Below are 14,541 nucleotides of genomic sequence, written 5' to 3'. Positions count from 1 at the left end.
AGCCAAATGGCGAGGCTGCAAACTTGTCTGGTTGTTGCCTCTTAAAAATAAAATATGTATCCCGTGCCTGAGCTTGCAAACGATACTCCCGGCTGCTGGCATAATTTGCTTAATAACCGTAGTAGGCTGGGTCTGGTGAGTATTTTCGATTACCAGGAAATATATGGGCTGGTAGCGGGTTTGTTTTCACGGGGCCAGGCAGGGCGAAAACGCTGCGGGGTTATGACTTGAGACACGGCACTCGCTTCCGACGCTTGGCTCTCGCCGCCGCCGTCTCCAGTCGCCCCTACCAGGTCGAGGCAAGTCCCGAATTTGGATGCTTTGGGCACAGTTTTCCAACCAGACCGAAGTGAGAGGAAGAGCGATGACAATGATGGCCACAGTCACCAACCCGCCGAATCCTATGGTCACAGCCGCCCTGGGCAGCCTGGACGGGACTTGCTTTCCCGCGGAGCCCAGAGTGCCCAGCAGGGTAGGGTGCGCCGGGGGCCGAGGGGAAGTCGCTTCCGAGTCGCTCTCCGCGTCCTCCAGGAGCCAGGAACGATAGCCAGCGCGATGAGGTGCCGTCTCGCTTTATTTTCGGAGTTGCCAAACGGGTCGGCAACCGTCTTCGTAATTACTGAGGAAAAAAAAAAAAAAAAAAAAGGCGGGGGGGGAGGAAAGAGAAAACAAGACCCCAAGCACTCAGCGGTTCAGTCTACGTCCAGTCTGCACGAAGTGCATTTAAAAAATAGGTTTTAAGTTAATGCACTCACAAGATGTAGCATATCTGCGAAGGCATTGGAGAGAGGGGGAGGGGAGGGGCCGGGAGGCTTTAAATGGGCTTTTTGGTGGTTGCTTGTTTAAATAAAATATAGAACGAGACTTGTCATTTAATCCCTCAAAGGGATGACTTACAAATATCGATGCTGTTGGAAATGCAAGGGGTTTAATTTTCTTGCTTTTAGTCCAAACAAAGCTCTGGTGGTGTCTGTGCGCGATCAATCTTGGCCGCCAAAAGGTTTGACAGCTTACTGGCCCTTAAGACACATTTAAAGCTTCTTGGTCTTTCCAAGATCAAATGTGGCCGAGAAAAGAGGCAGAGCAAGAAACGCAAGTAAACAAGACAAAAAGCTGCTTTTAAAATATGCTGGCAGAGGACTGAGCTGCTGGAGAAAGTCCAGTTTTATTTTACTTCTTGGTGCCTACACTGGGGTCGGGTTTTTCTTTTCTTTTCTTTAATTTTTTTCCCCTCTGGAAAATATTGGGATTAACAGCAGGATGACAAATAATAAGAGAGAGGTTTGGACTTTAACCAGGCTTTGTGAGTAAAACCTGTGTGGGTGTCTCTATTCTGCACATTTGTTTCTTGTGGTTAGTCTAATACAAAAACCACCTGGAACAAAACCTTTGGCGAGAGGACGCAAAATTCTTGGGGAAATCAATTACTGCTGCCTCCAGGGGGGATCTTTTAATCCGGGGCGAATCTTAAAAGCGAAATTACAAATTCTTATGTGCAACCTACAGGGTCCGAAGAAGGGATTTAATACTGTTTATGGAAAGAGGGGACAAAATCGCCTGTATTTTTCTTTCTTCGAGTGGGAGGGGAGTAAAACGCCAAATTCCTTCTTTTTGAGCATTTTCCTTAATGTAGCTCGTGGTGCTAAAGGAACCACGCAGTAAGTATCGTGAGTGTACCGTTACCTTTTGTTGTATCTAACCTAACTGATCCGAGGGGGGGGGGCGGCTTGAATTTTGTACGGGCGCTCCTTTGAAACGAGCAATGTCTTACAGTGTGGCAAAAATGCTTCCTTTGCCTACAAAAATAATAACCAGTCTTCGGTCTGTATTGGGTAGTAATCATTTTTCAATGAAAAATATCAGCCTACATAGCCTTTCTTTCCACGCTTACATGTCTACATATACAATAAACAGCACGGTATAAATCTATTTGCTGTTCTTTTCTTTGACTGAGCACGCTTTATCTATTTATGCAGAAAAGCTCTGTATAGATTCACGGATGCATGACAATGTTTCAGCATCAGGCAAGGATGGTTCTGGGAACAAGATAAAGCCCAAAGATTAATAATATTTCAGTATGAGACCAAAATGGCGACATTTTTTTTCTGTGCTCTAAAAGATACAGATGGTGAACAGCGTGCATTATTATCTACATAGCATAGGAATATGTCTTTATAAACATGCAGGGGTGTATTTTACCTAGTATATTAAGGTCCGTTTTGATTTATCTTTCAAGTTTCAATCTGAAAATTATGGACATTTCACCTGAAAGGAAGAAAAATGGGATTTAAACACAAACTTGTGGGTTTCTCCCTTCTACCTCGAGCTGATTCGGACCGGAGACCCCTACGGGTGCCCGTTTGGGGTCGGGACAGTCGCCCTTCTACAGTACCGTGTCCCCCTCCTGCGATACAAACACACACGCACACACATCCACACCCCCACGAGGGAAGAAAGGGAACACAAGGCTCCCCTCCCCACAGCTTCAGGCTACGGTGGGAGGAAGACGGTTCAGCAAGAATGAAACAAGCTCCAAATAAAATAATAAAAAATACTAATTATTTAAAAAAAAAAAAATCCACGTCTTAAAGGAAAAGGAAAAGAGGACGGGGAGGATGGCGGGTGGAAGGAGTAGCAGTGCACATCCACGCCCCAGCCGCATTCGCGGTTCGGCCGGACCCTTCTCTACCACCACTGCTCCCCAGTGCTGGCGGGGCTCCGGAGCCCCGGCTCCCGGCTCCCCTCTTTCCACAGCGGGCCAGCCCAGGAACAAGGCGACCCCTCCGCGCCAGCACCCACACAGAGCTTTATCCTGAGCTCTGCTCCCATGTGCTTCACACACACCCTTGTACACACATACACGCACACACCCCCGCTGGCCTCCTGGCGCTGCTCCGCTGCCGGTCTCCCCTCAGACCCCGCGGGGAGGGGGCGATCCGCGCCCGCCTGCCTCTCGCGCCGGGCTGGCACCGCGCAGCGGGTGCGGAGGAGGCAGCAGCCACGGGCCCTGAAGCCCCGCGGAAGGAAAGAAAAAAAAAAAAAGAGAGAAACATAGAGGGAAAAGGGAGAGGAAAAGAAAACTCTCTCTCCATGCCTAAGAAATGCTGTAAAGGCATCGCGGGGCCCTTTGGGTGGGCGATCAGATCCTCGTGTGAGTTTACAGGCGAGTTTCCTATCTCCCCACGTCATGAAGGGCTCTCCCTTCCCCTGAGCTGTGAAGAACATGTTCTTAACTCTTTCTTATTCAGAATAAAAACTTTATTTTTTTTTTTCCAGAACGTGAGCAGCAAGGAATGTATAACTTTCAAAACAAATCTAGCCTTTTCAGCTTCACACGCTTTTCACCTAGCTGGATGTTACAAGCATAAAGTATTCAAACCGTGATCTTTTTTCCCGTATTTTATTGCATCATCATCATCATCGTTATCACCATTTTTAATAAAAGGAGCTACTAGTTTCCTTTCAAATGATATTTCCAACACGTGCCGATATGCCATCTGACATATGGCCAGGTAAATACCGCCTGAATATTCAGGGTACAGATTTTTTTTATATATATATAAATATGAACAAATGGGGATAAATAAAATTTTAAACACTTAGATTATTCAATGTTTGCAAAAAAAAATATAAATAAATCTGAATGTTCACCAGCATACACACATTGAAAGACTTACACGTATCAATAATTGTCCAGGGAGGCCCTGTCCAAGCGCTTGTGATGTCTTTCTTGCTATTTAAAAGAAGTGCAATAAAAAAAATTGCTTCCCCGTGGGATCAATCATGTACGAACAAATTCACATTTAAGAATTCCTTTTATAGAAAATTTGTTCATATACCCTGTTTTGATAAAAGTGTAGAAGGTAAAGTATAAAGCCTCTGCATACTCCCAAAGTGAGACACAAGGCTACAGTTCAAGAAGATAAATATCCACTAGTGAAACTATAGAGCAATTCAAGCAACAAATATTGCTACGTCACATAAACTAGAAAACGCTTTTACGAAAGGAAACAAACCAAACCAAAATGAACAAAAGAAACGAGAAGGGGAGGGGAGGGCACATGATGGAGGGAGGAGAAAGAGAAGGGAAGGGATGAGTACTTTCCAAAACTTGGGGGCTTGGTGTTCCACTTAGTGACTCCTGTCTCTTACAGATGGGTGAGTTTGGGCGCTTCCTGAATTCTTCCCTGAGAAGGATGGTGAGCAGTAAGGTCTGTGTATGTTGGATGTGGATCACAAGGTCCATGGTGGTGATTGTTGCCCATTGGCCCAGCCCCGCTGTAGTCCATGTTGGCAGAGGGAGGATGAGGAGATGAGGTTAGACCAAAGATGAAGGCCCAGAATTGGTCATGGTCTCCACGTAGTTGCCCCCTACATAGACGGGGCTTCCCTGTATATGTGGATTCCCATAACCGTTGCCTTGAAGAGGATGAGTATCGTATTCAGGTGTCACAGCTGCCGTTCCCGTGTATCTCTTTTGAGGAGGTGGGCAATTATTAAGAGGAGTGGTATACGATGCAGGGATGCCATAGGTGTTTTGATGAGGCTTGTTAAATGGCGGAGGCGACTGGGGCTCGTAGGGGACGCTGTTTACTAAAGAATGCATAGAGTTTAGATATCCCCCAGCAGCTGGAGGGACAGGGCTTCTGCTTGGGGACTGTCCTCCTGAAGAGGTCATCATGCCCTTACCCTTTTGATCCTTTTTGTATTTCATTCTGCGGTTTTGAAACCAGATTTTGATCTGTCTTTCCGTGAGATTGAGCAAATTAGCCATTTCTACCCTTCGTGGCCTGCAAAGGTACCTATTGAAGTGGAACTCCTTTTCCAGTTCTACCAGCTGGGCACTTGTGTAAGCTGTACGGGCTCTCTTAGAGGAGGCTTGCCCCGGAGGGCTTTTATCACCAGCACAACTCTCACCTATGCAAATCACACAAAGAACACAATCAGTATGGCAAACCTAGACATGGCAACACGAGAAAATGGCCAACACCACCAGCACCGGGAGAGTCCAGCTCTCAAGCACAAGATGGATGCCCATGTGTGCACCAAGTTCTCCCCCATGGCATGAGCTCGGTCGTGCCAAGTAACAACCATCAAAAGACTTCCTTCACCTCATTAGTGTCACTATATGACTACACTTGCTTCCTTTAAGAATGACAGCATGCAACATATCTTGAACTTGGTATAAAGGAGCAGGAAAGGTTTAGGGAAATACAGTGAGGTTTAGAAAGTCTGAAGGTGAACCTATGGTTCTGCTAGCATAGTGTGATCAGAGTCTTCAAGAACTAGCTGTTCTCCATTGCTGTAAAGACCTGAAGCTCTCTTTTTCTAAAAACCATTTAATATACCATTTCAGATATATATATACATATAAGCTAGAAATGTCTGAAAATTGGATATCTATGGTATAAAATTTTAACATAAAAACATAGAATTGACGGTATAGTGGTTTTATCATGTCTAGTGTATGGCATAAACATATGGTAGCGATTGGGAAGTATCCTACAGTGGCTAAGCTTGCAGATAGGCATATAGATATACTGAAACTTTACTGCTTTTTAATAAAATACATACATGATAAGGAAGGCTGTAAACAGCAGTGTTACATGACTTTAAAAAGCAGACTGGCAAAGACCATTGCTAAAGTTTTCTCTTTCCAAGGTACACTTAAGTGAAAAAGAGGAAGAAGTCAGAATAAACCCAACTCCTGGGCATTAGAGCTAGCACTGATGTTATCAATTTAGGTTTCCTTCAGTAATAAAAGCATTGATATACACTTCCATCCCTCAAATAATGTTTTATGGGCTGAAGTTTATGGCACTCCAGAATGATTTCTGTTTACCAGGCTTGTAACTTTGCCAATCAGCTTATTAAAATAGGAAGAGGTTCTGACTGCATGCAGGGCATTGATCCTGCCTGGATGTGATTATGAGCTATTTTATTCCCGTTACACTTCAGTAGAGATAGGTCACTGTCTTATTAATCTAACAGCACCATGCCAACAAAGTACTCGGGACAAGTCTCTGGCTTAAGGCCTGGGCTACTCCACATTGACATGATTTACTGGAGAGGGGATTACCTAGGAAATGCGATGGATGTGGGAGGGCACAAGTGGTTCAGCCACTAGGAAGCAAAGTCAATTCAGACCTATTCTGCAAGGTTGGAAAAGTTTTGCATGGGGTGATTTGTTCACTGACTCCCCTCAGTGAATAAGCCAAGTGATAGCAACCCCTTTCCAAAAGCTTAAGGCAGTCAACTCAGAGAGCAAAAAAGCCCCTGCCCTCCCTTCCCTGAAGTGAAGATGGGTAGAGACAGCCCTCCTCCCTACTGGATGCATAGCCAGCCAAGGGGTACCCAGGGAGAGGGGGAGCACGTTTCATACCTGAACTGGAACTGCTGGTTTTTTGCTTTGTGTTTTGCCGAGACTCTTTCATCCACGGGAATATCTGTTTGGACACGGTGGGTGAGTTAAGAGCTGGGCTTTTGGTGGGGTTGGCTGGGGCAGGGTTGCTGCTGGCATTTTGAGATGGTGAGGTGGAGGATGGAGGTGGAGGTTGTGCCTGCTGGGCTGGAGGTGGCTGCGGTGGAGCCTGTGGGTCAGCGAGGCCAGGAGGCTGGAGAGGCTGGCTGGGGAGGGTCCTCATGCAACTCTCACTGATGTCATTGGCCTTGTGGTGGGACACAGAGCTGCCAGGGGACTGGAGGGAGCACGCAGGGCGGTGGTACTCAGTTTCCACAAGTGATGAAGATGGAGGATATTGCTGCTGACTCGCATTATAAGTGAAACCATTTGCTCCTTGGTAGGGGTAGGCACCATAGATTGCAGAGGCTGTCGTAGTAGGGTCGCTTTTTGCATTTCGTTGTTTCCCAATATTTATTTCACAAACTGACAGGGTCTTGACACCCTTGGAGAATAACATTGGCACCCCTCTGTCACGTGGCGTTCTTCCTCCAATGGCCTCTCCAGGCAGACCTGGGGTGTGGGGAGAGCAGAGCAGGGTGAAGAAATGGTACAAATCCATCTTACTTTCAATAGCTAAGTGACATGAAAGCCATAAAAGAAAAAGTGGTCAGCAATATTTAGCAGCATGACTTGGCCTCAGGCGCAGAGCATTTACTGGCAGCTACAAATATGTGCTTTGCTGCACCGGGATATGGGCTTTCTAGGGTTATTTATTTATTTATTTGTTTGTTTCTTCTTAAGAAATAGAGCAAGGGGGTTTGATCGTTTATCACCAAGAGGCTGTTTTAATACTGGTCGCTGAGATAAGGGTGATCGAGGAATCAGTGATGGGTAGGGGGTGGGCTCTTACTTCATTCCAACTCTAAGATCAAACTCTCTCCTGTAACCAATGTCGTTTTATTTTTAGCCTTTCTCCTCCTGGTTACGACTCTCTATACAACTTCAAAGAAATACATGAGATTGTTCCTGTCTACGTGTGGCAGGGGGCAGGAGAGGGGTGGAAAGGTTCCCTAGCAGGGATATGTAAACACCCCGATTCCAAGTGATGGATTTTAGCTTGTCTATGAAATGCTCGATAGGAAAATAAACAAAGCACCTTCTCCCCTCCGTGCTCGCACCCCAACCCGAAACGGCCAGGTCATGCACCCTGGCAGCGGCGGTTTCTGCACGGGCGAGCCCCGACCGACGCCCGCAGCGGCTCCCTCTCGGCCCCCGAGTGCTCGAGCCCTCCTCCCACTCGTGACTGGGTCTGGAGCCTTAACTGCACCCGCCGCCGCACAAAGCCCCTTCTGCGAGGCCAGCAGGGGCAAGTTGGGAGCTTCGCCCATGGTTGTTGGTTTTTTTTTTTTTCCAGCAGTTATTTTCAAGACACTAACTTTTCGTGGAATCAGCCAGATCCTACCTGTTAAAACATGATGGATTGGGGGGGAAAAAAACACCAGGAACCTGAAAAACCAGCGTTCATCTCCATGACCACGGCTTGAACTTTCCTTCCAACTTAGCGATAATAGGTTCTGTCTTGGAAACTGCTATGTAATTGATGTATGAGGGTCACTTGGCTGGGGAGAGGGTGGACACAAATCCAGAGAATGCTTCTCCTGCCCGGCGAATCCCTCCCCGTCCCCCCCCCCCCCGCTCCCCTTTTTTTTTTTTTTTGGTCACCCATCCTCCTTTCTTTCTGGGATTTCCCCCCCTCCACGCAACCCCCCCTCTCTCCCCAGATTAAAGTCTACTGGTCACCTGCTTGAAAATAACCAATTAAAGAATCACCCGTATTAATGAGAGAAGACCTGTGTGTAACCTCCGATCTAGGAGCTGTTTCCACGCACTCACATTGTCTCAGAAATTGAAGTGTGTTCCTCAACCGTCCCCCCACCCTCTTGCTGGCAAATAACCATGTCTTTCAGATCAGAAGAGCCTCTCTTTTATTTTACCACTTTCCCTGTACTTAAGCAGCTGGATGCTTCCCCCCCAAAACATCTAATGAGACAAATGCTAGGGGCGAAAAGCCTTACACAACATATGCACCAAACGAGCTCATCTACGCCTTTCAAGTTATACAGGTTCTTAGAAAACAGTACTCCTTTTGTTAGATCGTAACAAAATGAAGGCAATACACCTACAGCAGAGCAGCTATCCTGTTATTGCACTAATCAAGCTCTTTGGATGCTATTAAGCTAATAAGGCGATGGAGATCTGAGGCGCGCACACAATTTCCAGTTCCTCGCCTCTCCTTCCCGATGCTATCTAGGCCTGGTGTGATTTTTCTCAATTCCTTTGAAAGAGAGAATATAGACACCACTACCAGAGGAGAAGGAGGAAATAATCAGCCAGCGGTGATTCTACAAAGACACCCGCCTTTCATGATCGCGACATCAAATATTTCGCCTTCCCTCGGCCGCTAGGAAGTTTTGAGGGTCAGGCAGGACGGGTAGTGCGGAGTGGAGATTCTCCCGCAGCTGCTGGCCCGCAGACAATAGACAACTTTACTCAGAAGTAAAAATATTATTGAAGTTTCGGCCGCCTGCCAGTAAGTAAAAAAAAAATCAGATCCCGCGTTTGGCTTCGCCAAGTTAATCACTTCCTACAAAGTTATGGAGAAGCGGGGGTAACCTGAGGAGAGCCTGGTCATTCCTGGAGAAAGCGAGAATAGCGGGATTAAGAGCGACAACGATCACGATAATAATAGCGTCCTAACGGGAGAGGGGAGCAAGGGTGGGGGTGGATTTACCACCCCAGCCGGTGCCTGGGAGTGGAAGAGTTCTCCTCTCCCCCTCGAATACAAAAGGCCAGGTCTCACAAACACAGATGGGCCACCGATTTTTCCAATGCCCGATTTATCGGCTTCATCTCCGTTTGTGCAATACACAGATCTGTCATTTACCAACTTCTGTCCCCCCACCCAAACGGCCCGAGACAGCAGATGAAAGTTGCTTGGGGAAGGCAATTCGCTTGCTTTCCTCCACTCCCCACTTCAGCTCTCTCCTATCCTCTCCTTCCCTCCGTTTCCCCCTCCTCCCAAGCACACCAGATCTTTGCCCTGTAACTCTCAGCCGAGCCCCGAACTCTGACTCTAGGACGAAAAAATCGCGCAGTACCCCCCTGAAAGATTTCCTGAAAGATAAAGATGAAGTTGAGAGAAGGTGGGGGGGGTGGGAGGAAAGAGCAGAGAGAGCTGCCTGAACATGAAGTGTAAGGGTTATCAGTCACTGCCTGGAAGGAAGCCCCAGCTTGTGAACTCTTCTTGAACCGACATTTAAGTCTACGGTCATAAATCACTGGGACATAAACTCCGCCATTCACGACTGATAGCAGCGTATTTGTGGCCTGCTTACCTTAACTTCTGACGACTGAGGCGGAAGCCAGCATGCTCGCTCTCTCTCTCTCTCTCTTTTTTTTTTTTTGGAGGCGACACAACCCAGGGAGCAGGGGCTGTCTGCCTCAGCCTGATCCCTGTGGCCGCGGGGTGGGCACCGGCTCAGTTACTCCGCACCCGGGACGAGCCCTGCCCCGCACGGATGGGGACGGTTGCTCCGGACACCCGCCTTCCCCGCTCCCCTGACGCTGGAGGCTGCCCACCCTACCCCGAGCCGGTCCCTGGCGTACCGGCCTCCCCCTGCGCGGGGCACGGAGGACGGGGATGTTTCCCAGGGCTGCTCTGGGAAAGGAAAGAGAGAGAGGGAAAGAGAAAGGGTGGAGGGGAGGGGGGGAGTGGAGGAAAAAAAAAAAAAGAAAAAAAATTTAAAAAAAAAAAGGAAGGAAGAAAGAAAGGAGGCCGCCTGGGAAGCCTAGGGCAGGGTGGGGGCTGGGGAGGGAGCGGAGGAGCGCGGCAGTGAAGGAGTGCGGCCCCCCCCGCACCCGGGCGTCACCAAAGTCCAGGAAAATTATGCTAATGAAGACAAACGGCGCTCACAAAGGGTCGCTCTCACCAGCCTCCGGGGTGCTGCTGGGGGGCCTCGACTTTGTCCCTCTTATCGGTGGGCTCGGGGGGCGGCTGCAGAATAGCCCCTCTGCCTCTCCTCACGGCCAGGAGCCCCGCACAGCCCTGGCTGAGTCCCGGGGAGGGGAGCAAAGCCCGGAGAGCCGAGGCTGGGTCCGGAGAGCCAACCGAAGCCCACCAGGATCCCCGCTCTGGGCGATGCTTTCAGAGCCACGCTGGAAATCATTAGAGTTACTAATTATTAACTCATGCATGCGTGAGCGCACACACACACAGATGTACACACAGACACCCCCCTGTCCCGTCCCTCCCCCCCAAATATCCCCAACGCCTGGGACGGGCACAGAGGCGCTCACACACACACATGTGCTGCACAGACGGGTCGGGGTGCCCGCAGCCCCCCGTGGGGACGTGTGGGCGTCAGCCCCGCGTGGATGCGGGCCCGGAGCCTCACAGCTCGCCTTCGCCTTCTTTCCGAGGCAGAGGTGGGGAAGGCCCTCGCCTCCTTCTTCAGCGCCATGGGTTTTGGGGGTGGTGGAGTCCCCCCAGTTTCCTGCAACAGAAACACGGCAGCGACCGTGCAAACGAGAACTTAAACAAAGTTTCAGACCCTGCCGGTCTGGCAGACGTTAACGGGGCTCTGCGTTCTGCATTAAGCGGAACCTCCGAATAAAACCTAGGTGTAAATTTGACATTACTTCGTTAATTAAGGCATTACAAATGTAACCAGTCCGTTTAAAGCACGAGGGAGCCCGGCGTCATCTTTAAACACAAACAAAGCCAGGGGGAAGCGAGAAATAAAAAGCACTATAGGCTGGGGTGGCCTCTTACGCATACCAATGGTTTTTGTCATTTATGGCTATGCAAGATTTATGACTTCGTGCACCAAAGCTGTAAACAGAGCACTAAAACAGAAAACACTTGCTCCTTATGGCATAAGTGAGAAGGCACCACATGAAAGGGGAAGTGGCCAGCGTAGGAGGAGAGGAGAGGCAAAAATCCCGCGTACGGGTTTTGCTTCAAACAATCCCATGAATGTTGCATCGGAAGAAAAAAAAAGTCTTTTTAGTCAATAATCAACCCCACACTTTCTTCTGAAACTGCTGATCTGCCATTCGCCCACTTGCCCGGCCAAATAGCGAGAGGCAGCGCTGCGCCCCGACGGAGCCCCTCGGACTGGCGAGGAGGATTTGGACTGGGAGAGAAAGATGGGGACTGCCGAAACCTGCGGACACGGGGTAGCCTGCTGGTTTGGGGAGCCCCGCCGAAAGCTACGAGAGCTTTTCCGAGGAGCGCGTTTCAACTTGGGAGCCATCTCCAGCGGGATATTCTGACTACGTGTCTGTATTTAAGAGAGGAGAAGGGAAGTGGCGGGAAGGTCTTTTTAAAAATGAAAGGATTTGCAAGGACTTTAATCGTGAGAACGGAAAGGGTTCATAGGAATATTGTAGTGTTTCCTCCGTTCGTCTTACTGCCTGCAAAGAGTATTTTGCGAGGATTCTCGTATTAGTCCTGTTTTCCCCACGCCCCCTCTCTCCCCAAAGAGGTAATTTTAAACATGAGAAGATGATTATTTTTTTTTATGTCTCCGATGATGTAGAATAAGTGTTCCAACGCACAAATCCCCGCTGTTTTTATCTGTTTTTCCCTCCCAGAGGCCGAATATTTTCTTTCTGCTTCATTCCGCGGAGAGAGATAGGGCTCAGCTCGGGGAGGGACGGGCGGCGTTTGGGGCTGATTCCTGGGTCAGAAATGAGCTGCCTTTTCTCCCCGAAGAGACTCACTCTGCGGGACTCCCTCCTGTCTCCCCCCTCCCCTCCCCGGAGTTACTAATTTCCGAATAAAATAATGCCTGTAAAGCGCCTTGTCCTTGGATGCCCCGAAATGGAAGCAGGTAGCACCATAGTTCAAAGCTGGTTTTGGGGGGGATCTCTTAGAGATGAAATAACAGGGTAGGGAGGTGCTGGAGAAGGGGGGCAGTTCTGGAACTGGTGCCTGTCCAAGTCGTTAGAGATTTAGGAGGAGATATCAGCTGAATTAGAGAAGGACTGGACAATCGAAGCGAGTCGTGGTCAGTCTAAATTGTTGTTTATATTTTCTAACACTGGAGAGGCAACGCACCCTTCGCTATTTGCTCAACGGACTGAAGTTATTTACACAACTCGCCGAAATCCCTCTCTCCTCCAGAACTCTTCTTGCTTTCTTTTGCTCTAGAGAAGGACTGTATTATTTATGAGTGTTTTAACTGGGTCAATATGCATCCGAACTGGGCCATAAATCAGAGGAAACGCTGCCAAGTAATTTAGCTGCAATTAAAGCTCGCGCTTATTTTGAGGCGCGTTTGGCCCATTTCAAAACACGGTAAAGCCAGCCTTGGCTTTTAGACACACAGCTGGGAGTGAAACAGCTCTCCTCCCCTCGCTGAAGAGAGAGAGACGCCGGGTCTAAGAAAGAGCAACGTGCTTCAGTATGGCGAGAAGAGGAAATATAACTTATTAGGGTCAGTTCTGCTTTGAGAGCAGCTTTAAAGAACAGGAAAACGTGAGACCATCCCAAACATCACCCTGCAGATCTCTGCAGAACGGCCGCGAGCAGCTCCGAGTGGAAATAACCTTTTTTGTTGTTGTTTTCAGCAGAGATTTTATCATCGTTCGCTTTTCTTCTTCTTTCCTTCCCTTCCCTTCCCTTTCTGACCGCTTAGAAGACGAGCAATTAAAAACACCGGGTAACTGGACACAAAATAGTACAACAGGAATAGGCGAGAGATGTGGAGGAAAGCCAGCCCCAGTGCTCCAACCTTTCCCAAAGCCGGGGCACACCGGAGAAATATGGTTTCATATAGCATTTTGCCCTCCTTGGATAGCCAAATAATCTTTCTTTTTTGTCATTTAAAGCGCATTCTTCATATATATATATATATATATATATATATATGCGCATTCATATTTATAAGTATATGCAAATACTCACATATTTATATATACAGATGTATCTATATTTATGTAAACGACGGGATGGATATGAATTTAGGTCGTCCTAGAAGGTACTTCCCAGTCCTCTCCTTTTTATTCTCTCTTTCCAGATCCCCTTTCTGAGAGACAGAATAAACCCGCACATTTGCAAGGTTGATTTATTGTTAGAAGCCGTGGCTGGCTTGTTCCTTCTCACCGCGGAGAAATAAAGAGGAGCCCCTTGGCTCATTTGGGAAGGAGAAGCTTTGCCATATTGCTGAGCGCCCATGCAGCGCTCCGCTCACAGTAAACAAAGTACCACTAAAGCATCATAAATAAAATGGCAGCACGATCGCACAGTCATCGATTTACGGAGCGGCAGCGGCCGAGCAAACACCCATAAAACAACAACCGCCGCCGCACACTCGAGCACGACCCCGACCGAGGAGCATCACATACACCCCCCGCATAGTTTTCTCCGACTTGCCAAATACATAAATAAACAAACACAAAAACACACAAATAAAATAATAGAATAAATTTAAGGGAGAAATTTCAAACATGACAATAAAGGAGGCTTCCGATCTCTAGCCGGTCATAAATAATGATAAGATGGCAATCGAGGGGCTGGAGCAGAGGCAGCTGGCCATCAACAGCAGTGTGGGATCTCTATGGAGAAAATAAATAAAGAAGCAAACTCTCCCTGCACTGCTCGCTGCGAGGGTAGAGTTTGAATATTTACCGCAGCAAATTGAAACAAAGGGGGAAGCAGCCTGGGTCCGGGTGCACACACACCCGCACGCACACACACGCACTCACTCCAGCCTCTGCTACTGACCTTTGCCTCGAACAGCAATAACTCACCACATAAATGAACAATCAACGGAAATACCTTAAAATAAAATCCATCCTTTCTAACGAAGCATTTCGTCCTCTCGGCTCGACAATAACCTTTCCATAAGGAACGAAAAGCTGTCAGCGAAATGGCCAGCTCTTGCGGGGACGGTGATGGGGGCAGGAGAAAAAAAGAATAATAGAAAGCAGTGCTTGCTCTGAACAGAAAACTGGAAAAGCGTAATCGCAGACGGAGCCAGACCGGTCTCCACTCCAAATGCCACAATAATGCGCTGTATTATGTGCTCACGTGGTCATACGTCAACTTAAATCCTTTATTTGAAATAGGGAAT

General features: G+C 48.1%; 1 protein-coding gene across 1 annotated transcript in view; it reads right to left on the bottom strand.

Moving 5' to 3' along the window:
- Positions 1 to 3,128: 3,128 nt before the first annotated feature.
- Positions 3,129 to 14,541, bottom strand: part of HOXA3 (homeobox A3) — a 45,442-nt gene continuing 34,029 nt past the window's right edge. Inside the window, 3 exon segments of the mRNA XM_032679321.1 lie at positions 3,129 to 4,333; positions 4,336 to 4,917; positions 6,383 to 6,973. Coding sequence (XP_032535212.1) covers positions 4,149 to 4,333; positions 4,336 to 4,917; positions 6,383 to 6,973 — 1,358 coding nt within the window. The 3' untranslated portion in view covers positions 3,129 to 4,148.

The sequence above is a fragment of the Chiroxiphia lanceolata genome, chromosome 1 (genome assembly GCF_009829145.1).
Source record: "Chiroxiphia lanceolata isolate bChiLan1 chromosome 1, bChiLan1.pri, whole genome shotgun sequence".
Classification (NCBI taxonomy): domain Eukaryota; kingdom Metazoa; phylum Chordata; class Aves; order Passeriformes; family Pipridae; genus Chiroxiphia; species Chiroxiphia lanceolata.
This window is presented reverse-complemented; position numbering and strand designations above follow the sequence as displayed.